This window comes from Crocodylus siamensis, chromosome 13 (assembly GCF_052110815.1).
Source record: "Crocodylus siamensis isolate JL-2025a chromosome 13, ASM5211081v1, whole genome shotgun sequence".
Classification (NCBI taxonomy): domain Eukaryota; kingdom Metazoa; phylum Chordata; order Crocodylia; family Crocodylidae; genus Crocodylus; species Crocodylus siamensis.
In genome coordinates, this window is record NC_143407.1 from 28,798,750 (window position 1) to 28,824,765 (window position 26,016).

Sequence of the window (26,016 nt, forward strand, 5' to 3'; positions counted from 1 at the left end):
CCTGCAAAAGCCTGGTTTTCTGCAGAGGTGAGTGTTTATCTTTATGGTGAAACACGAGTTGAGCACCGTCTTTTGCCCCAGGGCTTTAATTGCGATCTTGGTTGCAGCCTTTTGAGAGCTTTGAAGATGAGGGCAGAGGCCTTGAACTTCCTTAGGAAGGCAGGGTAGGGGGCAGAGAGCAGGTGTGTGACTCTACAACAACTGGAGGTTTCGAAGCACTGAGGGCTTGGTGCCCAGGTATCAAAACACTCTTGTCATCCAGCCGAGGGATGATGGCAGACCTCGATCAGTTCAGCAGCCTGGCTCTGACGGCCCCTCCTAGCCCGCCAGGGCTGGTGAAAAGGTGTATTGCTTGGGGATCCTTCGTCAAGGCAGGCTGGTGTCAGGGTGGAGATGAGCACTGCCGCACTCAGTGGGCAGCCCTCGTGCGAGGCCGGAGGTTTCCTCGGGCGCTTTCTTCTGCCGGCCCCGTTCAGGCCCTGGCCGCGCCGGAGCAGAGCTGTCCGGCTCCCTGGTGCTGGCACCGAGCAGCTCGGAGGTGGCTGCGGGCCAGGCTGGAGCGAGACCCGAGGCCTGGGGGCCTGGCTGGGGCACCTGGGCGGCCCCGGGGCCGTTGCGTAGGCCAGGAGGTGCCAGTCCAGCACTGCCTTACCCGCACGAATCCTTGCTCACGCTTTGGGTAGTCTAGGAGGTGCCAGTCCACCTGCGTGCACGCACACACGCGCGCGGGCACGCTGGCAGAAGCGCACGCTCGCGTACACGTGGGTTAGGCTGGGTTTCCATCCACACACATGCCCCCCCCCCCCCCCGCGCTCCGACATGTTCTCTCGCACATGCGTGCACACCTCTCTCTCTCCCACTCGTGTTCTCTCATGCATGCTCACCCAAGCACGCACCCGCACGCACACCTGCTGTCTCGCACACGCGGTCACCGCCCGTTCTCTCACGGAGGTGCTCACACGCCGGCACGTGCTCGCGGGGCCGCGGCGGTTGGCGGCGCTGCAGCGCGGGCCGCCGGCAGCAGGGGGAGAGCGGGAGCCCAACCGCCGCCGCCGCCCGCGGGTCCCGGCGCCCGCCCGCCCCCCCGCCCCGCCCGCATGCGGCTGCCACGAGCCGGCGGCGGCGCGGAGCCCGGCTGTCCCCGGAGCCCGCGGGCCATGAGCGGCGGGCGGCGGGCGGCGGCGGCAGCATGGGCGCCAGGCAGAGCAAGGGCGGCAGCCCCGGGCCCCGCAGGAAGGCGCCGGGCCGGGACGGCGGGGCCAGGGCGGCGCCCCCCTACCGCCGCCGCGTGGGGCTGGTGCAGGACCTGCTGCTGCTCGTCCAGCAGGGCCGCCAGCACGAGGCCACCGAGCTGCTCCGGCACCTGCGCCAGGTGAGCGGGACCCTCCTCAGCCCCTGCAGCGTCCTCCCTGCTCTCGCCCTCCTGCCCCGGCCCGAGAGTCCCTGGCCGCCTGCGGGCCGGAGGGGATGCTCTTAAGACCTTTTTCAAAACGTAGTTGCGGACCCCTGAAACGTTTCCAGCGGGGCATGGAGCCCTTTGGGTTGTGAGGGCGCCTACGTGCATACTTTTTCATTGAGCATAGTCGTCTTTCGCGGATCCCCCCCTTTGCCGGGGGTCGGCGGATGCCCCCGCGCTGAGGGAGAAGGGTTTTGGGGGGCGTTTGCGCGGCGAGGTCCCCCGGGACCGGTCGGACAGGAGCAAGGCTGCGGCAACGGGAGCGCCAAAGAGCGCGCGCGTGTTTTGCATCGCATAGTTGCACAGATGTCCCACCGAGTGTCAAAAGGGGTCACGAGCCGAGTTGTAAATTGCTGCCCACAAATGAGGACGAGCCGAGACTTCGCTGCTGGAGAAGCGTTCGGCCCAGTGCCCGCCGCGGTCAGCGGGAAGATGCCGGCTGACTTCAGCGGGCATTTGGATCGCGCTCCTCGTGAGATAATGCTGGGTATTGCTCCCATATTCGGTTGGCGTCACAAATTGTGAAGTGCTCAAGTTCTTCTCACTTCATAGCTGCAAGCCGAAGGTTTTTCCTGCCTTGGGATTTGAGTGAATTGTGGTGTTGAACACGAACCGCCCTCCTGGCAGATCGCTATCGGGGTATCCTGCCACCAAGATTGGGGGAAACTAGATATCCGGTTGAGTCAGAAATTCATTTGATAGCACTGGAAGCAGGTGGGGAACCTGTTACAGTCTCAAATAAGTCATCATGAGCAAGTGTTTCTCAGAAGCTGCTCGGACAAAATATACCTTGCCGTGTCGTAATAGGAAACAATTTGTCCTAGATACTATAATAGACTCGAAACACATTTTTAATGAGGTGGTGTTGTTCCCTGCCTCTGATTGCAAAGGTGGGAATGGCACTGAACAAACCCCTGATCTTTTGAACATTTTAAGGATGGCTCTTGGAGGTCTGATGCTCACGGATGTGTCTTCATCTCCGAGTTGAGGATTCAGAGCAGCTGGGTTAACTCGTAGTGGGAATGGTAAGTAGAGGGCAGTAGGATTCCCTGGTAGTTCATTTCTCCCAAAGTCTGAGTTTGAAGGAAGGAGTTTGGGGGGTGAGATTCCTCCTGCCGCGACCTGACTTGGATGCCACATTCAGATTTTATACTCCCTGGGGCAGAGACTGCCTCTCAGTCTGGGTTTTGTAAGACCCCCAAATATAAAGGCATCTTCTTTCTGATGGGGGCACCCGGCTGCTGTCATAACATAATGCACAATAATAGTAACATGGGGTAATGCACAGAAGCCTGGCTTTTCCACGGAACCAGACTGTGTTAATTTTCAACTTCCAATGAATGTAAGTGCCTGACTCCTTTGGGCTCCTTTGACAATCCCAGTTGCAAAGCCTGCTGCAAGCCTGCTGAGGTCGCCACGGAGGTGAGCACTTGGAGCAGGCTTCTCAGGCATGCTAAGAAGATGAGTTGCAGCAACTCCAGTTTCCCCCTCCTGTCTGTGCAAGGCTAACGTGGCTGAATTGATTTTTAGGCTTCCTGAGAGTGCCTGATTCAAAGCCTTTTGAAGACACAGTTCAAAAGGCTCTTGCTGTCTTTGGATCAGACCTGGGTATGCTGGCTGATGGGTTCTGAGAGAGCCCTAAATCCTGAACTGGGTTCTGCCATGTAGTCACCAGCATCCCTAGAAAAGTCACATTCATAACTAGCTCCAGGAGACGATCAGCTGCTGAAAGGCAGCGGAGCCTTCCAAAGTAAGCAGAGAACCAGGCACTAGAAACTCCTGCACCTTAACTCCAACACGGATTTGCTCTTCAGCTCTAGGCAAATCACGTGCTCTGTGACGGTTTGTCCGATTCTCCGTCTCGTGTTGTAAAATGAGTGACGCTTGCCTCGCTCATGTGTTGTAACAAGACTGACTTAGTATTTGCAAAGAGCTTCCAGGATGCAAACAGCTATGCATGTACTAAGCACTGTGAAGCAAAGGAAAAGCCTTAATCATTAAAAAAAACAAAACAAAAAAAAACCACAACCCAACAAACCTAAATGGCAAATAAGTTTACTGGAGTTTGTAACTACAAGGCTGCTCCTTGGGGAAGGTGCAGGATGGGGTCCTGCAATGAGGCTATTCTATCACCTCTCTTTAGAATAAGACTCTGGGTTTAAGTGCAGCCCCCTTAGGCTGCCTTGACTGCTAGGGCAACTTAATTTTGCAAGAGCCTCTTTCAGGTAGCGATAAGAGCAACTACCCTGCTGTTTCCTTTTCCTCTGTGTAATAGCATCAACCATTCGATATCTGAGAATGCTGAATCCAAATTGTGAAGTTAAAAGTCCTAAAAAGAAGCATTGTGTATGCATGTGTGCTTTCCCATAAATCACCCTCTCTGCTCAGTCTTGCTGGGGTGGCTCCCAGTGGGTGCTGCTCACGGTGGGTTTTTTTGCCAGTGAGACAAATGAAGTGAGGAGCAAATGGATACAAAAATAGTTAACACTTGACTAATACAAAACACACCATAGCAGTGTTTATCGTAATCCACCATGTGCAATGGGTATCCTAGTCTTTTTAAACACTGGGACGGGATATCACCTTTTATGGAAATAATTCTTTTATCCGTATGTAACCAATGTAAAAAAAAAAAATCAAGTTTCCTATTATAAAACAACTTCCTACGCCAGCTGTCTATATCCCCCAGGACTTTGCAGCTCTGCAGGGCCTTGTGCCCTGAGAGTAACTGAGCACCGAGTGCAGTGGCACGTGTAAGTACTCAGCACCTTGAACGATCTGGGCCTGATCCTTCCATTTCTGAAGACTGACTCGCAGACTTCAGCTGCTGTCAGACCTGAAACACCCCCCCCCCAAAAAAAAAAAACAAAACAAAACACAGCACTTTACCAGAAGAGGAAGCAAGTTAATTCGACTCAGCTCTCCAGCATCTGTATAGATTGAGCACTTCAGGGGGGCTTTTTGTCTATCTTATCTAAAGCTGATTCAATCAGCTCTTAGATAAAAGCACCAAAAAGCCCCCCTGAAGTGCCGGATCCATACGGATATTGGGCGAGCCTGGTCAAACTAATGCGATGCCTCTTCTGGGCATGCACTGTACTTGGTGCAGGGGTGCACCAAACTTAAAATAAAGTGCCATTTTTTTTCCCACGTCTGTAAGCAGCCTTTGTGCGCTAGTCTTGCAGTTGATTATGTGTGTGGGTGGCTGTTGGTACGCAGTGCCTGTTGAAGAAGCAGCAGTAAGAGTCCTTTGGGATCTGTGAGAGTTTGAGATGCTGCTCAGCGCTTTGCAGGACCAGGCCTTTTCTTTAAGCACCAGTTTAACTCAAGTGGCTGTGTGATGCCCTAGGGGCCTTGGCATAGGATACTTTATCAATTGCATCAGGGGTGTCAGGGATACAGTCCAGCCCCTGGTTGCTGCCCCGTGAATGTGGAGTTGACCCATACACTGCATGTAGTGTGTGCCAGACTGGCCTTGTGGGCAGGGTCTGGGGCACATGCTTCACCCACTGCCTGCTCCAGTTGGCCTGGGACCCGTGCTGTATGTGATGCCCACCCCAGTCAGTCTGGGACATGCACCACATGTGGCATCTGCCCCATTTGGTCAGAGATGAAGGTGCTGCTTGTAATGTGGATCTTGGACCAGCTGGAGTAGGCATAGTTTCATAGTTTCTAGGGTCGGAAGGGACCTGAGTAGATCATCTAGTCTGACCCCCTGCCATGGCAGGAAAGAGTACTGGGGTCAAACGGCCCCAGCAAGGTGTTCATCTAACCTCCTCTTAAAGACCCCCAGGGTAGGAGCCAGCACCACTTCTCTTGGAAGTTGATTCCAGATCCTAGCCGCCCTGACCGTGAAGTAGCGCCTCCTGATACCTAGCCTAAATCTACCCTCTGCCAGCTTGTGACCATTATTCCTGGTCACTCCTGGCAGTGCTCGGGGAAACAGGGACTCCCCCAGTGCCTGCTGATCCCCCCTGACTAGTTTGTAACAGGCCACTAGATCCCCCCTCAGCCCTTCTCTTGTGAAGGCTGAACAGGTTCAGGTCCTGCAGTCTCTCCTCGTAGGGCCTTCCCTGCTGCCCCCGATCATGCGAGTGGCCTCCTCTGGACCCTCTTCATGTTGTCCACGTCCCTCCTGAAGTGCGGCGCCCAAAACTGGACGCAGCACTCCAGCTGCGGCCTGACCAGTGCTGCATAGAGGGGGAGTATCGCCTCCTTGAACCTGCTCGAGATGCATCTGTGGATGCCTGACAGGGTACGGTTGGCCTTCCTGACCGCGTCCCCACACTGCCGGCTCATGTTCATCTTGGAGTCAGTGATGACTCCAAGATCCTTTTCTGCCTCTGTACTGACAAGAAGGGAGTTCCCCAGCCTGTAGGTATGGAGCCGGTTGTTCCTCCCCAGGTGCAGCACCTTGCACTTGTCAGTGTTGAATCCCGTCCTGTTCTCATCCGCCCACCCCTGTAACCTGTCTAGGTCCGATTGCAGCCTATTGCTCCCTTCTAGTGTGCCCACATCCCCCCCACATCTTAGTGTCATCAGCAAATTTGAACAGGTGCTTTTTACCCCCTCGTGCAAGTCGCCGATGAAGATGTTGAACAGTGCGGGCCCGAGGACCGAGCCCTGGGGGACCCCACTGCCCACATCCCTCCAGGCCGAAAATGACCCGTGTGTGGCACGCTTCTGAAATTGCCCCTGTGTGGGTGCTGCTTGTAGCATAGTCCCAAACTGGCCAGAACAAGTGCTGCCTGTGCAAACTCAGGGGAACAGTACATATCCACAAGGAGTATTCATCTTCTCAAAACAGGAAGTTCAACCTGGGCAAAAGAAACTCAATCACTTCTGAATCCATGTTCTCCCTGGATATACAGACACATCACAGCCACTGACACAGCACACTCTGTTCAGTCCTAACAGGGACATTTCCGTGCGGGTTACTAAACTACAACTTCCTGCCTGCACTGCGTACCAACAGCCACGCACACACATAATCAACTGCAAGACTAGCGCACAAAGGCTGCTTACAGACGTGGGGAAAAAAATGGCGCTTTATTTTAAGTTTGGTGCACCCCTGCACCAAGTACAGTGCATGCCCAGAAGAGGCATCGCATTAGTTTGACCAGGCTCGCCCAATATCCGTATGGATCCGGCACTTCAGGGGGGCTTTTTGGTGCTTTTATCTAAGAGCTGATTGAATCAGCTTTAGATAAGATAGACAAAAAGCCCCCCTGAAGTGCTCAATCTATACAGATGCTGGAGAGCTGAGTCGAATTAACTTGCTTCCTCTTCTGGTAAAGTGCTGTGTTTTTGTTTTTTTTTTGGGGGGGGGGTGGTGTTTCAGGTCTGACAGCAGCTGAAGTCTGCGAGTCAGTCTTCAGAAATGGAAGGATCAGGCCCAGATCGTTCAAGGTGCTGAGTACTTACACGTGCCACTGCACTCGGTGCTCAGTTACTCTCAGGGCACAAGGCCCTGCAGAGCTGCAAAGTCCTGGGGGATATAGACAGCTGGCGTAGAAAGTTGTTCAGCATTGAGGTTGGGTCGGGGGGAAGGTCTGTGGACCCGATACAGGTTATGGGGCCAGCCATGAGCCATTAATCCAGCCCTTGTACCAGCCCCGCACCACTCATCCAGCCTATGGGGTCAGATGTGTTTGACACCCCTGAATTGCATTACTGATAATAATGTCTTCATTAGTCCTCTGGAGTTTGGCGGGAGAATAATTCAGCAATGATGGCGGGGACAGCGAAGGGCTCTTGGAGACTTCTATTTACATCTTTCTCCAATGCCAGAGCATGGGGGCTCTTGGCAAAATTACAGAGCAATTCTTTGTCACGATCTTACCAATCAATTAACTTTATTAACTGCCTTGAGTGGCAGCTGCTGTGGGAATATAGTCAGGAAGGCACAGGTCAAGTTTCTTTGGTAGCGGCTTAAGACTGTGTTCTTCTGTGCCTCTGATGGAGTGAGAATCTCCTAGATTAAGAGGTTGGCTCGGGCCAGGTGTCTTCTCTGTGTGAGTGCTGGGGGAGGATTGGATGACAAAACTTGGTGACGTGACTTGCAAGTTATCCCCAGGTTCAGGTCTGTGGGTTTGGGACCAGTGAGGAAGACATCAGAAGCCTCTTTTTAACCTTGAGGATGCTGGAAAGGTTTGCTAGCAGAAGAATGCTGACATTTTAATATCACCTTTTTATCCCAAGCTGGTGGGTCCTTCTTCTCGCACCTTTTTCACCTTTTGCAAGATCTTCTTTCCCCTCTCTCTCTTTGTGCTTCCCATGCTAAGTCTGTCTCACGCTTCTGCCTCTTTCTTCATTGCACCTTGATTTTTCATTCGCTGCTGCCTACTGTTCCTTTTCCTTTCCACAGAGGGATCTGTTGGGAGATGGACCATCATGGCTCTGTGGCCTCCCAGCAAACTGGTCCTGAGCAGAGCCTAGCAGCACTTGAGCCTGCTGCTTGTCACGGTAAATAATATTGGGGAGTGTCCGAGAGAAGGAAGGAGGAGGGGGTCAAACTCGCCTACCTCCAAGCCAGAGTTGGCCAAGTAGTGTAGGGTTATTAGCAAGGTCCCATTCTCATCTGGTTGGTTATTGGACAGACCTATATCTATATCTGTTCCCATTTTGATGGATACTCCCTTAGGCTCATGACCCCTATGGGACTCCTAGTGCTCAGAGGAACAGCTAGCTGGAGATGAAGGTATCTAGCGGGACTGGGGGAGCATGTCTGCCACCCTAGCCATGGCTTGTGCTCCCTTCACCTAGTTTTAGCACAACTGGGCAGTTTTCACTGTGCAGGGGAAGCCCAAGTGCATGTAGAAACTGGAGTTGCTATCCCAATGCATGAGTATAACTTATGCCAGCATGATGGACTGAATTCTCAGTGGATGACTGAGTGAGCTGTGCTGATTGATGCTAACTGTGCTTCAGGTACTTGCATGTTAACTTAACTACATCTGCTTATATTAAAACAATGCAGCCGGTAGCTTATGGCTTTTAAAGGCCTCGCTCCTCTCCAAAGTTTGGAGGAACCCATTAGAAGGTAGTTATGGAAGCACCTGCTGGCTGCTTCCTATCTAATTCCTACCTGCGTGTGCTTCTGAGCTTTGCTTATTTAACAGCTGTTGGACAAACATTTGAACAGAAACTGTTTGTCAACCTGAAGGCAGGAGAAGCAAGGCGTTGTGTAGTAGAGTTGTGCTTTGGGGAAGCCAGCTTCCTCTGCAGCAGGCGATAGCATGACTTGCTCTGTATCAGCCTGGTCTGTATTTGCTCAGACTCAGTATTGTAGCATGGATGATTCTGGGGCTCCAGGCCATTAGTTCAGTGGAGGAACAGGCAGGCAGGAAGTTGTAGTTTAGTAACCCGCACGGAAATGTCCCTGTTTGACACAGCACACTCTGTTCAGTCCTGTGGCTGTGATGTGTCTGTATATCCAGGGAGAACATGGATTCAGAAGTGATTGAGTTTCTTTTGCCCAGGTTGAACTTCCTGTTTTGAGAAGATGAATACTCCTTGTGGATATGTACTGTTCCCCTGAGTTTGCACCTAGGTGGATGGATAGATCTTTCAGATGGGGAAACTGAGGCCTGAAGAGGTTGTAGCTTATCCTAAGTGGGCACAGATCAAGCTACTAGGATCAGGACCCAGGTCTCCAGGCTCCCAGTCTAGTCTAGTTCATTGGACTGGGCTTCCCTGATGGCCAGCAGGAAGGTAGCTTGTTATCAGGGGACTTGTAGAAACAGGAAGATTGTACAGTTCGTTAGACACCACTCCCCCCCAGAATAAATAAATAAATAAATAAAAAAACTGGGAATTCCTGCCCATACCATTTCCTATGTGCTGTGTCCAAAAATCCAGCACAGCCAGCTGTCTTAAGAGCTGGGAGAGGTTCATGACTGCAGCCCCCACCAACCATCCCATCCTTAACCCTTTGTCCATTTGGACAACAGCATTTTTGCAGTAAGTAACTTGTCCCCCTCATCTGGCTGCCTCTCCTTCACAGCAGACATGAAGTGCAGGATGTGGCTCAGGGCTCCCATCCTCCAGCAAACTGGGGTTCAGGGCTCCCATCCTCCAGCAGACTGGCTGGCTTTTTTTTCCCCTGCTTCTTTTAAAAACGCAGTGCCTCCCTGTGTCTAAGGATTGCTTTCACTCTCCCTTTGCTGCGTAGGCGTTGCATGGCTGTTCTGAAAAGCGAGCTCCCCGGCAGCTTCCTATGGCCGAGGGAATTACATTCAGCATTTGACCTTGTTGGTTCATAGCTGGCAACTGGCGCTCTTTTGAAGTTTGGAGCCAGATGGTGGGGGTGGGCCTGCAAGAGAGTTGGAGGTGGGCTGCAACGGGGAAGTGCCAGAACAGCAGTGCGTTTTACATGGGATGTGTTCTCCCTGGCTGCAGCTCAGCCCTGTCCCACGTCCCGTAGGGTCAGAAGGGTCCTGAGGAGCTCTGCATGTTTACATGCTGCAGAGCTGAAGCTGCCCTGGGACAAATGGCAGCAGCTCAAAGAGGGTTGTGGGGTGGATTATCTTGGTCAGGAGACATATGGCAAATCTTTCTCAGTCAGAGCAGTGGGAGTATTGGATCCAGGAACAGTTCAGTAGGGATATGACCACCCCACTTTGGCTGTGTCATGTAAGCTCGCTGCATGGTTTGCATGGGCTCAGGCTGGAGCTGTGTGTGAGCAGTGCGGGCTGGGGTCTGGCTGGAGTCCCTGCTCTTGCTCAGCTCCTGAGCCCAAGCGGTGGACTTTGCTGCCGTTCACCCCTCCCACCCAGCCCTCTTGCTGAATTCAACAGCAGGGGCTGGAAGGAGATGACGTGTGACAGGAGCACTGACCCCCAGGCTCCAACATGGGAAAGCAGGTCCCCAGCCAGACCCTGCATTGAGAGCTCGCATGCAGCACAGCCAAGTGGGGTTTGACTGTGCTGCTCCACGCCTCTGTATCCCTTGCTGGTTGCAGGACTTTTAATATGTACCCAGGCTTCTGGCTGGGATTTTTGGAGGAAGTTTGCAGACCCTGGGGGTCTTTAGGAGAAGGCTGCATAGGCATCTGGCTCTGACCCCAGCGCTTTCCTGCCTAGGCAGGGGGTCGGACTGGATGATCTGTTGAGGTCCCTTCCAACCCTAGCATCTATGAATCGCTTCTGAATCTGTGAATTTAGGTGTTTTATTCCCTCAGACACCTTTGAGAATCCCAGCTGCTGCTTTTAAGTTCTCAGCAGAAAGCTCTTCCCCTGCAGCCCCTCAGCAATCGGCTCTGCCTTTCCTCTAAGGTCCAGTGCGCATCCCTGCCTTTTTCAAGAGGTGGTGGGGATGGAGGGGGGCTACTAATTGCTGTGCTTGTAGTCACATGAGACGTGTCAAATCCTGCTCTGGTTGAATGGCACCTTTCCAAGTACAGCCACTGTTTTCAAACACCAGGACCTACCTTGTTGCTTTATAGAATACTGTGCTTTCCAGTCCTCCCCTGCTCCCCCACTCTCTCTTGTACTGATCTGAATCCAGGGCATTTTCTCAGCATTTTTGAACTGGGCAGAGAACAGTCTCCAACCCAAGCGTCTATGACTGCACAAGGAAATGGGATATAGCTTCTCAGATGAGGGGTTTCCTCTTTAACTTGACTGGGATTTGTAAAGGAGCTGAATGGATGGAATTTAGGCAATTCCTGTTGAACTCCCACAGGAGCTGAGTGCCTAATTTCCATAGGCCCCTTGTGCCAGTCCCAGCAGTATTTACATAGTTACCTTGGTCCTCCTGCTTTACTTGTGTTGAGACAGGGCTGAGCTTTGATGACACCAGTGGGGTTTCTTTATTTGAAGCTGCTGGATGCATTCAGGTACTGTGGGTCTCTAGTTTCCAAAGAGGTTAACCCAACAAATGTTGCGTGATGTCTGCTCAGGGGTTGTTTTGTACAACAGAGGTAAGATGTGGGATTCCTGGGCACCTTGTACGTCCCACCTCCATGCAGCGCTCCTTTTATTTCTTTTGCAAGATGCTTTCTTTGTGTCTGAGTTTCATTTCATGAGGAAATAACAACAGTGTTCCTAGGATGTACAGGCATGTGCCTGCCTCTGCTGCCTGCCCAGCTGCGTTCCTCACACCTGCTCTTTTTCCTGTGAAGATGTGTGCAGTAGTTGAACGCACTCGAGTGCGCACGCAGCCACAGTCACAAGGGGAATGAGATCTAAGGCTCTGTCCAAAGACTCCTGACAGTAATTGAACTGAAAAATGTGTTAATTTGTTTAAGAAATCTGCCACATGAGCTAGCCTCCTGAGTGCAATAAATATAGCTGTGTGTTTCTTCAGAGGGAAAAATGCAGCCAGGTTTATTAGCTCTATCTATCTGAGCTTAACTAACCCTAAATAAATGCTAACCCATCAAAGAGAAGCGGGTTGATTGGTAAGGAGGAGGGAGTGGACTGTTCTTTAAACATCACAACTCCAGTGCTGAAGAGTACAGAGCCAGCTTGTGAACTGGAGTAATTAAGAGTACTGTCATTGACTTGGATGGGGTATCCTGATTTATGCCACTTTAATCAGGGAAGCTAAACTGGTGAAAGATAGGAATTGGGCCGTTGGGATCAAGTATGCTGGACAAGTTTGCTGACCTCCCCCCCAAGTTCTGAGTCCTGTCCTTAGTAATAGCTGATTTCTGATGCATGACTGGGGGGAAAAAAGGTTATTCTCCCTACTTGTGACACTAAGGCAATTTTGCAATGCTATACAGGCTGGGCAGGGCAAAGGAGGAAGTTCCTTCCTGGTCCCCGCCTGCAGCTGGCATGTGCTCTGAAGCCTGCTGCTTAATTACTCATATCTTATCTTGCATAGTTGACTATATTTTATTGTTCCAGGTCAATGGGACTCAACCTTTTAGAGCTGCAAACTGAGTGACTGTACCTGTTTTTCCCCTCCTTCCCTGCCAAGGGCCATTACTCTGTGGCGTTGAGTGAGGGTTAGCAGGAAGGGATCAGCAACATACCACAGAGCACAGGGAAGGGGATGCATTTGACTGAGCTGCTTGTTGCTGATCCCCTGTGTTGGGGCAGGATCTAGTTGCTTTGGAGACTGGATCCAGCCCACAGGCCATACGTTGAGAACTACCATTTTAGGTCCTAGCACCATCTTGCTGCCTCTGAATCCCATACTTCTCCTTTGCTTGTAGAGCCCTTGCAGTCAGCTGGTATGTCAGAGTAACTAGATGCTGCTGTCTTGAAACCTGGCCTGCAGGGTAGCAGTGCTGCACCTGGCATGCACCTAACGCTCTTATGCAATGGGGTGAGCTGCAAGACCTGCCCGAGGGTGTCAGCCCAAAGTATAGGTGTTTTCACTTCACATGGACTCTGGAGCTGATGCTGCAGAAGCGTGTGCATGGCAGTGTCATGGCCCTTCTCTTCACCCGCTTACGGTCTTTGATCCCATCCTCTCTGAGGGAGCAGAAAGAGTTTCATACTGTCATCCTACTCTCATGCCAACTGTTGTCTCAAAGCCAGAAAAGCCACCAAGGCCTGTGGTACATGTTGGTCCAGTCGCTCCCTCCCTGCTTGTGTGGGGTACATGTGGAAACGGCCGGCAATGAGCTGGCTCCTGCAGCTTCCAGCTTCACTGTGTCTTTTTCTACTCATCTTTACTCCCAAATGTGTTGTTTTTTTCTTTTTTCAACCCATGGGCTCTAATCAGAGATGTCACAATTTGTGGCAGTGCGCACATGAGGTTTCCTGTCCAGAAAGGGTGCAAATCCCATTTCATCCTCCAAAAACCGTATGGAACAAGGCACTGCTACCACTTAGCTGAGATGTTCACAGGCTCTTTAGGGTTGGCCTAACTCTCTTCCCTTTGAAATCAATAGTAAAGCTCTGGTTGTCTCAGTGAGAGGAGATCTGGGCCAGCACTGGGGATTCTCTAAAAGTCCATCCCCAGCACTCAAATAAAATTTGTCAGGCTGGTTTCTGCACTCGGGGACATGAAGGTGCCGACTTGGAAGTCAGCAGAGAGTCAACCTGGCTGGGGAGCACGGCTGGGAAGACTGCTTGTCTTTCTCCAGGGGGTGGAACTTGGTCCTGCCTGATTTAAGCTGGGAAAGGCTCTTCCTTTGGGGTTTCTTTTTGGATGATTTTTTAAATTTTTTTTTTCCCCCAGCCAAATGCAAACCATTTGCAGCCTGGCAAGGCGGTCAGCATTGCAAACAGCAGTTTTTCAAGTAAGACGGAGGTGCTGGCAGAATGTGCCACAATGTCAGTTTTAATTAAAAAAAATTTCAAGCAAATGGAGCGTGGTGTTTATGAGTGGAAATATTTTCCCCAGGGGTTGTGACGAGCAGAGCGGGGACAGCCGCGTTCTTTTACTTTTAAAGGAAGTTTTCGTGCAGAAACAATGCAGTGGATTGGCATTTGGACATCTGTGTTTACCCAAAACGCAGACTCAGCGTGGTCAGCAGCAGGCAGCACTTCCATCACCAGCATTACACGGCCCCTGGCCTGGCCTCCGGAGCTCACTACATGCAAGCTTGAGAGGCTGCAGTAGTTAAGACTTCACATGACCCCTTTGGTCCTCAGCTCTGATGTGACAGTTACTCAGAAGTGTTCCTTTATGGTCTGCCCCTGGGCATGAAGATGTGACATGCCCCAAATGAAGGCAGGTGATGCCAGGGATGTGTGAATATGCAAGCATGAGATTTGACTTAAAAATTGCAACATTTCAAAAAGAAATAAAAAAAAAAAATGCACTTATTTGACATGTTCTGGCTTTTCCACCTTTTCAGAACTCCAGGTTTTCAAGCTTCTTTCTGCAGGCATGAGGGCACCTTCCTTTTTTGATCTGAAAAAGTTGCATGCCCATTGTGTTTGCACAGCCCCATGGTCTAGGGCTTTGGGAAAGCAAGGCTCATAACACAGTTGCTAGGGTTGGGGACGCTGGGCAGAGGAGTAAGAACTGCTGTCTTCCCCTTTGCATATCTTTTGGGTTATTGATTTGAGACCCACTTGCAGGATGGCTGGGGGTGGGGGACACTGATGGATACTTAGCTGCGTTCTAATTCTACAGCAGGATTATATATATTTTGGTCCCTGGCAGAGGTCGAGGGTTGGAGGTCTGTTGGCTTCACAGACAACACATTTGAAGGTATGAAGCAGAGCATTTTACTTGATGGGTGTCCCAGCAGCTTTGACTGTCACTTCCAAAGGATTGAATTTGGACCTGGCTTTGGTACCATCTTCCTGCGATGGAAGAGTATTTTGCAACCGTTAGTGAAATGGATGTGACTGTGTATTCCTGTTCTGCACATGGGGAAACTGAGGCAATATGAAGCAAAATGATTTTACTACCATCACACTGTGAGCTTGTGATAGGAGCTTCCTGCCTGTTTGCTGATGCTGCAGTTATTTCCCACTCTGCGCAGGCAGGGACAATGCCTTTAACTCACCTTGATTTAAAGGAAAATGGCTACCATGCTCTATGCTAGTGACCCACAAATACCGTGGCTCACAAAAGCATTGAAGCCATCCCTCTAAAGTTCCCTCGGTCTGGTCTTTCCTGGGTGGTGGACCTGGTTATGATGTGGCAGTTGTAACCACCCATGGAGCTCACAGCAGACTCCGCTGTTGTCATACCTTATGCGTAGAACCAGCGCTATCGCTGTGTCTGGCATGGCTCGTGTGAACTCCAAAAGAGCCAAGTCCTGTTTGAAGAGCCACCTTCCCAGCACCAAGTGTCTGACTGCAAACAACAGTCCCTCAGATTTGGATACTCTCCTTTTGATTTTGCTTTGCAATAAAACCGGTGCATAGGAACCACACCGTCCCCAGCTAGGGGTGCTGCAATGGCTTGCATTGTGGCCAAGGGAGAGTGTGGCACAGGAAGGCTGCTCATATGGCTAACACGAGAGCCAGGAGTCCTTTCCCAGCTCTGCCACAGACTGTGACCTTGGTTGGGTCCCTCCACCCCTCCCTTCCTTGCTTTGCCTAACTGTGAAATGGGGGAGCAGAACTTCCCTGCATCAGGGGTTGGCATTGGGATGAATTCACTGAAGCTTTCTGGACGGGAGGTGCTCCACAAGTGCACGTCGTTACTGAAATGCGTGCAAGGAAACATGCTGTGATTTCAGACCTCCCTCACAGGAAGGCTTGGCTCTCTGCCACAGGCCAAAGCTGAGCGACTCTAGGGATTCCTAGTGATTCACGCAGCGGTGGCCACTTTTAAGAGGCCGAGTAACATAAAGCCTGAGCAGCGATTTCAAGAACCTGAGAAGAGAGCACCCTGTTTTTCGTATTTTTCCTCTGCAATTTTTTAATATTAAAAATAATGCCTCAACCACAGAGCTGTGCATGCCCTGACTTAATTGTGCAAGGGCCATTTATTGATGAGGGTATACGCATTTCCCTGCTGAAGACTACTGCACTCAAGGTTTACAGGGTTTCCTTCTGGTAGCTCTGAGATGGGCCAGCCCCCTGCAACTCTTCCAGTCCTTCATATACTGAGGGACAATATGTGTGTGTGTGTAAGAACAAGAGTGTGCGAGTCAGAGGGAGCGGGGATTGAAGTGGGGGGGGGGAGCTTTGCTCACTTAATCCCCAAAGGCTTTTTGCAGAGTGTACCCTGTAGCTTAAAGGGTAAGATTAAGATGGAGAATGATTGTTGAGGTTTAGAAGTGGAATTGCCCGCTACCATAATGAAGTTTGCTCTTAAGTTGGTTCATTAGCCGAGCTAATGAATTAAACCTCTTAAATCCCCCAAATGACAGCTGGCGTTTGAGCTAATGTGGAGGATGATCATTAGGATGTTCCAGACAGTGAAGGCCTCTGCAGCCGACACGCGGGCGCCTGCTGGATGTGGGGTTTGGAAAGAGCGGAGGTGCTTTAGTCCAGGGAGGGGTCCAGAGGGCTGTAGAAAGTCTGACATTATCCTCTCTTGGGCCATAGACAAATCATTTCCCCACTCAGTTTTCCCATAAGTCTAATGAGTGCATAGATTCTCACAGGACCATAGTGATGGATTTATTGGTCTATTTTTTTTTTTTAAACAAAGTTGAACGTAAATCAGTATTGCCAAAATGGCACGAGCCTGTTCTGAGTCTCTCGATTATTTCTTCCCCTCCCAGCTGGGAGAGGCTTGAAAAGGTGATTCAGGTGCTCCTTGAAGGCTCAACATCCAAAAGATAAATCAGCCCTCTCTCCAAATATATTATTTTTGTCAGAAGGCTTAATTTGAAGGCCAGCCCCCTGATATATGCCGGTCCAGCTTGCTGTTTCTGAATGCCTGAGGTTGACAGTGAATAATAATGGCAAAGATTGGGACAATTTGGGCCCAGTTCTGCCCTCCATAGCAGTTAGGCAGCACAGACGTGAAACGCTGTCACATCAGTCTCTTCTGCCCCCTTTTACCCAAAACTGCATCTTTCACCTTCCTTGCATGAGCTTGGCACAAGTGTAAATGGCCAGGTGAGGTGCAAGGCATGGGTAAAGTTAGGGCCTGATCCTGCCTGGGTGATTCATGATTCATTCAACGTACTGAATTTAAGCCAAGGCAGGGAAGATGGAGTATCTGTGTCAGCCTGCAGGACCTTCAGGGAGTCTGTTTTTGCTGTTCCCTTCTCTACAACTACCCTGCATCCTGTGGCGCTCTGTAGATAATCCGCTCTGACAAAGCTCGGCTGCCTTGTGAATACTTCTGTGTGTAAACCATTTTCTTCTCTTAATCCGGGCGCTTGTTTTCCAGCTTGGCACCTGGACAAATACTTTTGAATTGCTCTGTTTCCATAAATGCGGTGGCTGTTGTGTCTTTGAGTGTATGGGGTATCCTGCCTGTGTCTTCAGAGAAGCAGCTTTGCAGAGGGTGTCAGGGGGTGGGGAGTTAGTTGCTGATCAGACATGAAGATACCAATAAAATAATTCCCTTATCTGGCTAGTAGGTGCCTGGCTGGTTTATCTATCCCTTCATCCCACCGACTGTTTGTGGCTTTAAATTCTGAATCATTTTATGACTTAATGTAAAAACAGAATAAAAAAGAAAGTCAGGAGCTTCCAACCTGCCTTTGGTTGTCTTTCTCCTTTTCTTCTTTGTGCATTTTTTTTTTTTTTTAATGTCCAGGCATTCTTCCAGCACCGGAATAATATTGAAATATGATGCTGTTGTCAAACTTCGCCGGCCGGCAAGTCCGGCAGTGCTCTGGGAGGGAACAGACCTTTGTGATCCTTTGAATTGAATGAAATGCTTTAATCAGACATGTAAGTGGAGCGTTCCTGTTTTGATGTCCCAGATTCAACACAAGCAGAGAGCAAATTGGGTTTTTTTGTGGCTTAAAGGACCATTTTGATCTTTGTTTTCTTTATGCTAGTTAGGGAAGGGGAAGCCTGAAGATTTTATCAGTATTTCTGGGAACAGATGCTTTGAGCCCCAGTCTTATACAACCCAGTATAATGGGTCCTCTCTTGGAACTGGGTGTAAGTGACACTTGTTGGCACATAGATCTGTCAGAGTTGGGTAAAATGCAGTATAAATGAGAATAATGTCCTTGGTTGGAAATGCTGACCGACTGGCCTGGTTTGTTTCGGAGCTGAATGTGAGCTGCTTGCTCAAGGCAGGTGTTCCTGGAAGTACAGAGCCAGGGAAATCCCATTTGGGCTCAAGCATTTTACAGACTGAGTAAATGCAATCTCTGAATGGCAAGCACCCATTTTATCATTGTGGACATCCTCAAAGTGCGATGCAACACAACTTTCTGCCTGGTAACTGCCTTACTGAGGAATTGAGAGAGCAATTGGGAGATAGGTACTTTGCAGAAACCTGAGTGTTCAGCCTGCTGTGAATGAGGTGTCATTGTGTAAACACTGGAATCTGACTCTTAACGCGGCCGTGCAATGATACGTGCGTGTGTTTGTGTGAGAATGAGAATGGATGAGCCCCAGCCTGCTTTGCTCATGAAGCAAGTAGTCCTACTGATAAATTGTCTCTCATTTTTCCCTGTGCTGACCTGGCTTGACAGAACGAGGCCAAAAGGTAGCAGAAACACTAAACCACCTGGGGAGCTGGAAGTGCCCCACACTATGCATCTTTAGAGCGGAGACTGCTGCAAATATGGCTTTGCACTTAGAAAATACAAGAGGCGGTTCCAGTCTTTTGGCAGTCCTGCAGTGCAGTGGGATGTTTGAGGGTGGAGTGGATCCACAGCCACGTAATTATGCCTTGTTGTCTTGGCACTAGCTGCGCATACTGTCCAGTCCACGGAGGAGAGAGATGAAGATCACCTGCTCTGGCCATGACGAAAAATGTGTTGTACTGTTGATTTAACCCTTTGCCTTAGCCCCACCCGAGCCTACCATTTGCTAATCCTGCTCCTTTGTGGGGCAAAGGAAATGTTTGCACTGGGTGAGACCCTCGAGTGGTATTGAGTAACGCCATTGAAGTCTGCTTACACTAGCTGAGGTCTCGGCTCATTTTCTGCTCAATCAGGCATCCACATTTCTCAGGTTGTGCTGAAAGCTTTGCCCATCTAAGCCATCAGCCCCCAAGAATACTGCCCTTCCAGCTCCCGCAGTTTTGCTGCCTTGAAGTTAAATATTTCAGACAAAATCAATACATTATTACCTGTGCCATTACTGTCCTGTCAGGCGCTATAATGAGAATTATAGACTGCCTGCCTGTTAAAGTAGACAAAGAGCTGCTATTTATGCTGTCATTCTGAACATGGGGCTGCCCTTGATTGCTTCAGAGAGGCATTTATGGCTTTCACTGTGACCTGGTCATTTGTTACAGGTATTGTACCATTCCTGCTGTTATTGCTTCATGTACTGTCAGTTATGGTTTATTAGTCTGGTCTCTTTACTCCTTCAAATTGCAAATCTAGTTTTTAACCAAATATTTGAATACCCTTTAAAAAAAAACAACACGTTAAGGAGATCAATCAATTCCTTCTGTGGTTTCTGTGCATTGTTTTTTCCTTGGTGGCTTCTGGTGTCTCCTTGCTGAGAGGATCTTGTTTCGTTATTGCTGAAAGCAGGAGCAGCTCCTGGGATGTCACAGTAGCAGTCCCCTGCTTATGGCCAGTGACAGCGTTGAGAAGAGGGAGGCATGTAAAACACTGAATGGCATGTGGGAGGCTACCTATTTGGGAATGACGACTTGAATTCCCAGCTCTGCTACAGCCCCAACCTCCTTGGTTCTGTTCAACTAACTGCTTAATTTCTGCCTGTCTCACTTTTCCCATTTGTAAAATGGAGGTAACAATAAAACCTCTCTCCACTATGTTGCCTACTCTGTTTAGGGGCATTACCAAGGCATGCAGATGGCCATTTGGTATCTGACTCACTGGCTTCCGGTGGGGAATTGCTTCCCCTAAAACGTTGTTTGTACCTCTGAATATCCTCGCATCAGATCCAGACACAGGAATGGGCAAACGAGGCGCAGACAGAAAGGGGGCTCGAAAATTAAAAAAAAAAATAAATTGTAATACTGAACATATATGGGACTGGCAATGTTATCAACTGAGAGTGAACAATTTAAAGCCATTGATACCACTGAAGGGGGGCCCAAATACTAAAAGTTTGCCTAGGGCCGCTAGGAGTCTAGATACGGCATGATGCTGTTGGCAGTTCAGGATGGTGTCTTGCTGTAAGTTTGTACAGCACCTAGCACAAAGGGATCCTATCCTAGGGCCTGTAGGTGCAGTTACAATTAATAATCATGACTCTGTTTTGGCCACAACACATGAATGAGTGAAGTGGCTGCCCCAGGTTATTAACAACCAAAAAGTAGGAGTGTTCCCCTTCCAGAGTACACTGTTGCCTGTTATGTTCTCTTTTCACGTTTTATATAGGACTATTTTCCCTTTTGATTTTCTTTCTTTCCCTCTCACCAGTGTGTAATGAGCAGGGCTAGAGAGTTTGGTCTCACACGAGTAGTATGCTAAAACCTTGCACGTCAATGCGAGGTTTTGACTGCCAGTAAACTGTTTCTTGCTCAGATGTGAAGCAAGTCTCTGAAAAGATCAGCTCAGTGAATTAGGGAGGTCAGAAATTGCAGAGTTAAAAAAAAAATGCCTCTTTCATCTCCTGCCCGCCTCCAAAAGCACCAAGGCAGAATGTTTAAAGCCATCTCCTGCAAACCATTTTTGGTCGTCTTTTCCAATATTGCTTCGCTGTGTAACTCAGCTGCGTTTTCTGGAGGGAGACTGCATGCACTCACAAGCTCTGCCTTCAAAGGGCTGGGTGCAAAAAACTAAAATGGAACAAACCTGGAGCCTGAAATGATCCCCCAGGCAGGGATAAACTGGCACTGCAGCAGGTGTTCTGCAGTGATAACTGCAGCTTCCTCACTTGAAGTTAAAAAGAAGAAGAAATTTTACATCTGATCACTGCATGTTGGGCTCTGACACTTCTTGGGGAAGTGAGTGGTGACTGCCCTCTGTCCTGATGCCTTTTTGGCTGTGCCTCAGGGCAGTGGTTTGGTCAAATTGGACTGAGAGCGCCGATTGTGGTGACTCTGGGTTATGCATCTCATTGTATGGAAAGCTGCTAGTCAGGGTTTCTAGCAGCTGTGTCAGCCCTGTCAGCTCTGCTTTTCTGAACGGTGAGTCAGCCCTCCAGAAATCACAAGATTGGCTTGCTCTTTGCACAATATTGCTTAGAAAAATAACAAAGCCCATTGGTTTTTCACTTTTAAAATGAAAGTCACATGTCAACAGAGGCATGGGTGTGAGATACATTTTCTGGTCCAAATTTCAACCTTAAATGTGAGCATGTGCTTCCTCGGTCTCCTTCTCTCTTGCAGGCTCACACATACACTTGGCAGGCCTCCCTGCTCACCATTTGAAGAAAGTTTTCCTCACTGTAGGATGGAGAACTGCCTTTTTTAGCTCTCATTTCTCCCCTACTGTATCTAGAGATGAGCAGATTTCCTTCTCTCTGCTTCTCATACGTTTCCCTCCCTTCCCGTTCAGTCTCCCCTATATCCTGTTCTCCCTTTCTGCACCTGTGTATCCCTCAGTCTGTCCCCCCAATCCTTCTGTTGCTCGAGACATCTTTGCTGCTTCTCCATGTTTCCTTGTGTGCGGCATTGTTCCTCCAGAAACTTTTTGGTTTGTTTCAGTTGTTGGATAGCAGAGTGTCTGTCAAAGTCCTTCACCTGAAGTTGCTTATTAGTGAGGCTGATGTCTAAAAGGATGTTATACCACAAAATGAGTGAAACCATACATTTGAACTTGGAAACGCCATTTGCAAAAGCTTCTGCATCAGCATGTCGTATTGCCACATGATCCTGTGAGGGTAGTGTCATCAGAAATTTCAATTAGTGCATCATAAATATTGCCAAGCTCATAGCGAAGAGGCTTCAAGGCAGGAATTCGACTCTCCCATCTTGTTTCACTCAATGGTTTCACAGTTAGAGAAGGCGCATGGTGACTAAGCTTCCCAACAGTGTGTTGAACCTGAGAAAAACACATAAACGCATTGCACTAGGTCAAAGAAACTGCTTGCCTCCAAACAACATCTGGCAGCATCATTGACAACCAAATTCAGAGTATGTGTACTGCAAGGAACAAAAAAGGCCTGAGGATTAATTTCTATTATTCTCCTTTGTACACCATTGTCTTTACCCTTCAGATTACTGAAGGTATAGGAAATCAGTGTCACAAGTTGTAAGATGATATAGGAGTAGGGGTTCATCTTTTAGGATGACGTTGCCAGCAGCATGCTGTTGTCAGGGGCCTGCGCTTGGATTCATGGGCGACTGGTGCCGCCCCTACTACCAGTCCCACTGACCAGGGTGCGGGTCCCCCCACGGTCAATCCCATGGCAGCCGATCGCTGCTGCTGATCTCTGTGGCCACTTCTAGGAGCAGCTGCAACGATCTGCTAGGTGCTTGCAGGGGGACACCGGCACTCCTGCCGTTTAGACAATGGGCAGGAGGGTGTGGCCCGTCAGGGGGTGCATCCATGCTGTCAGGGGGTGCAAGCGCACCTCCTATGCGTTGCCACTGCTTAGACTGATGCTTTTCAACATCTTTATCAATAATTTGGATGTGGGGGTGAAAAGCTCTCTGGCCAAGTTTATGGATGACACCAAGTTATGGGAGAGCATAGCCATGCCAGAAGAGAGGTTGCAGATACAGGCGGACCTGGACAGGCTGGAGAGTTGGGCAGACCAGACCCAGATGAAGTTCAACACTCAGAAGTATAAGGTGCTCCATCTGGGGGCAAACAATCCCCAACATGCCTACAGGCTTGGTGGCGACAATTTGGTGTGCACCATGGCTGACATGGACCTGGGGTAGTGATCGACCATCGCATGAATGTGAGCCGGCAGTGCGATGCCTGCGTGGCCAGCAGGGCAAACAACACGCCAGCATACATTAACCATTGCATCTCATGCAAAACTAAGGCAGAGATACTCCCACTGTACTCGGCACTGGTGAGACTGCAGCTGGAGTACTGCGTCCAGTTCTGGGTGCCGCATTTCAACAAGGATGTGGAAAAACTTGCGAGGGTCCAGAGAAGAGCCACCCGTATGATCAGGGACTTGCAAGACAAGCCATACAAGGGACTTGGTCAGCTTGCAGAAGAGAAGGCTGAGAGGTGACTTGATAGTGGCGTACCACTACATCAGGGGAGTGCATTAAGACCTTGGTGAACAGCTGTTCCCCAGGGCACCTCTGGGGAAGACCAGGAACAATGGATACAAACTCCTGGAAGGCCGCTTCAGGCTCAATTCCAAGAAAAACTCCTTCATGGTCAGGGTGTCCAGACTGGAATAAACTCCTTCCAGTGGTGGTGCAGTTGCCTACCCTGGAAATCTTTAAAAGGAGACTGGGCAGTCACCTTAATGGGGTCACTTGATCCCGGTTATCTGTTTCTGCCTAGTGCAGGGGGGCTGGACCCGATGATCTACAAAGGTCCCTCCTAGCCCCTAACTATCTATGAATCCATGAACCCTGTCCCACTCCCTCCCTCACCATGGCCACCTCAGTCTGCCTCCCCCCATGTTACCTATACTACCCCCCCAACCCCTCAGTAGACTTGCCCGCAGGCACCAGGGGGAGCTGCTCTTAATTGCTGCCTGACTGTATTGCTGGCCACGTGCGTGTGTGCGTGTGTATATGCACATGCCATCTCCTGCCTGCTTCCCCCTGCCCCAAGCGGCCCTTTGCAGGCTGGAACTCTGCCAGCCTGCAAAGGGAAACCCACGATTTCCTGTGGCATTCTCCTTTAAGGAGAAAATCCGCATTTTTTTGTGGCGAACAGAAAACCCGTATCCCTGGTAATGAGTAACAAGTCCCTAGGGCAGCCTGTCCTGAGGAGGCTGTGGTCACCACCTTCCCTGAAAGCTGCCCAGCCTCTCCCCTGCTGTTTTCAGAGGGAGCTAGTGGCTTTGTGTGTTAGCATCACATGAAAAGGTTCGAATCAGGGCAGGTATCTTGCTGACAGGGACGTGAGATTGTAGCTATTCTGGGGAAGGGCAACTCTTCACTAAACTGAAAATAATCCAAATGTCTGAAATCCCTTCCAAAACCCTTCCAGGAATTGACTAGCTGGCTCTACCATCAATGTTCACTTCAGACTAAGTAGATCCAGTTCAGGTCTCAGGCCGGTGGAGTTAATATAGAGGTGCTGTGCAGTTACCACTTTGGGCTGAAGGCACAACTTGCCCCATTTGAGAATAGAGCGGGGAAAGGTTAGTTCTCTGGCTTTGCAAGTTACTTTGCACTATTTAGTGATAGCTGAACAAGCAGTCACCAAATAAGTGTTTCTGCTAATTACATTCATGTTGAATGTAAGTGCACACGCACATCCATGAATTCCATAAACGTTTTTACAAGGGAGGGAGTTAGAGGGAGGGAGTACGAGGCCCTACTCTGTCGCCATTAGACTGCCGAGTAGGAACTTTCTGGTTAATTATGTACACAGCACTTTAAAAGATACGTGGCAGCAATTCCAGTGTAATTAGATGGAGAGTTTACATATTTTTATATTGCACTACATTTTGTTTTCATGGACTCAAAGCCTGAAAATTAGTTTCTAGTTCCTGGACAAAGGTCTCGCTGTAAAGAGTTTTATCTGTGTGGTTTAGGAATACATTCTGCAATTTAATTGTGTGCGTGCATGTGTGCACGCACGCAATTTAAACTGCAGGCCCCTCTCTGCTCACGGGAGAACAGCATCAATGTGAACCTGTCTGCCTCTGCACGGTGCTTTTCCCAGTGTTTTTCTTGGTCATGTTTTTCTCATGTGGATGTGGCACAGCGGGACTTATCTTGGGTTTTGTTTTGAGCACAGATTTTTCAGCCGAGCGCTTGGCAGGGAATCCATGGGAACTCTGCATTCCAACGAGGGTATTCTGCAATCTTGTCACTTAGGGGGAAAAATAGTTGGAGGAAGGGTAGGTAGTCTAGTGGTTAAGCTACTGTACAAGGGCATGGGAGATGTGTGTTCAGCTCTCGTTTCTTCTGCAGATGCTCTCTGTGACTTTTGGCACATCTGTTAACCGCTGCATGACCTCATTTTTCCTTGTCTGTACAGGGTGGGGGGCGGTGATGAAACTTTTTCCAACTTGTAGCTTGTCTGTTTAGGTTGTAACCTGTTTGGGGTGAGGACTGTCTTATAATCTTTAGTGTGTGCAGTCAGCACTTACCTTGTGTGAGGTCTTGGTCTTATTTGAAACCTGTCATCACTACTGTAATGCAACTGAGTCAGTCAGGGCGGCTAGGGCCTGGAACCGGCTTCCAGGGGAAGTGGTGCAGGCTCCTAGCCTCGGGATTTTTAAAAGGAAGTTAGATGAGCACCTTGCCGGGGTCATCTGACCCCGGTGCTCTTTCCTGCCAAGGCAGGGGGTCGGACTAGATGATCTACCTAGGTCCCTTCCGACTCTAGCTACTATGAAACTATAATAAAACTGAAACAGATATATCGGGGCGGGGGGCAGTCAGATCAAGAGGGATCCCAGTAGCACCCACTGTTTGCAGTGAAATTTAGGATTGCCCATGCAGAGGCATTACTTTGTATAGTAGGAAGGCTGTTTGACTCTAGTTCTGGAGTATTATGTTCAGTAGTGGGGAAAAATACTGACACGTTGGAGGCGAGAACAGAAAAACAAAACAGTAACGAACCAAAGGCTGGTGGGATTTGAGTTACGTAGGATGATCTGCTTGGCTGATCCAGTGTCAGGGACCCAATGTCTATGTTGTCTCAGTTCCCATTTTCATTGTACCTGGACCCCTCACAATCTGATGCATCTTTTCCTGTAAGTTAGGCAAGTGTTGTTCACCCTATTGCCTGGATGGGGAAGTGAGGCATACACAGGTTAGGTGACTTGCTTGAGATGGCAGGTGGCAGAGCAGGGGGTGGCATGTGAATTTGGGAAGGGTCATCTGGTGCTTTCACCCCAGGACCCCCCTACCTGGTTGTCTCTCCCCAGCCAGGCAGCATGCTTGTCCTGGCTGAGCAAAGGGGCCTGTGAAGAAAGACATTCAGCAGCTGCAGCTTGTTTCTTTCTGAGCAGGCAGGTGAAGATAAGGAGAAGAAAGGGAACTGATGATACAAATGAAGTCTGTTTCATGGCCTCCTGGAGGCTTTGGAA

General features: G+C 49.7%; 1 protein-coding gene across 2 annotated transcripts in view; it reads left to right on the top strand.

Moving 5' to 3' along the window:
• The first annotated feature begins 1,039 nt into the window (after nucleotides 1–1,039).
• Nucleotides 1,040–26,016, top strand: part of LRRC75A (leucine rich repeat containing 75A) — a 167,191-nt gene continuing 142,214 nt past the window's right edge. The window contains exon 1 of one of the 2 annotated variants that reach the window (XM_090025613.1): nucleotides 1,040–1,372. In XM_090025613.1, coding sequence (XP_089881739.1) covers nucleotides 1,190–1,372 — 183 coding nt within the window. In that variant the 5' untranslated portion in view covers nucleotides 1,040–1,189. The other variant, XM_090025614.1, reaches the window with a different exon arrangement.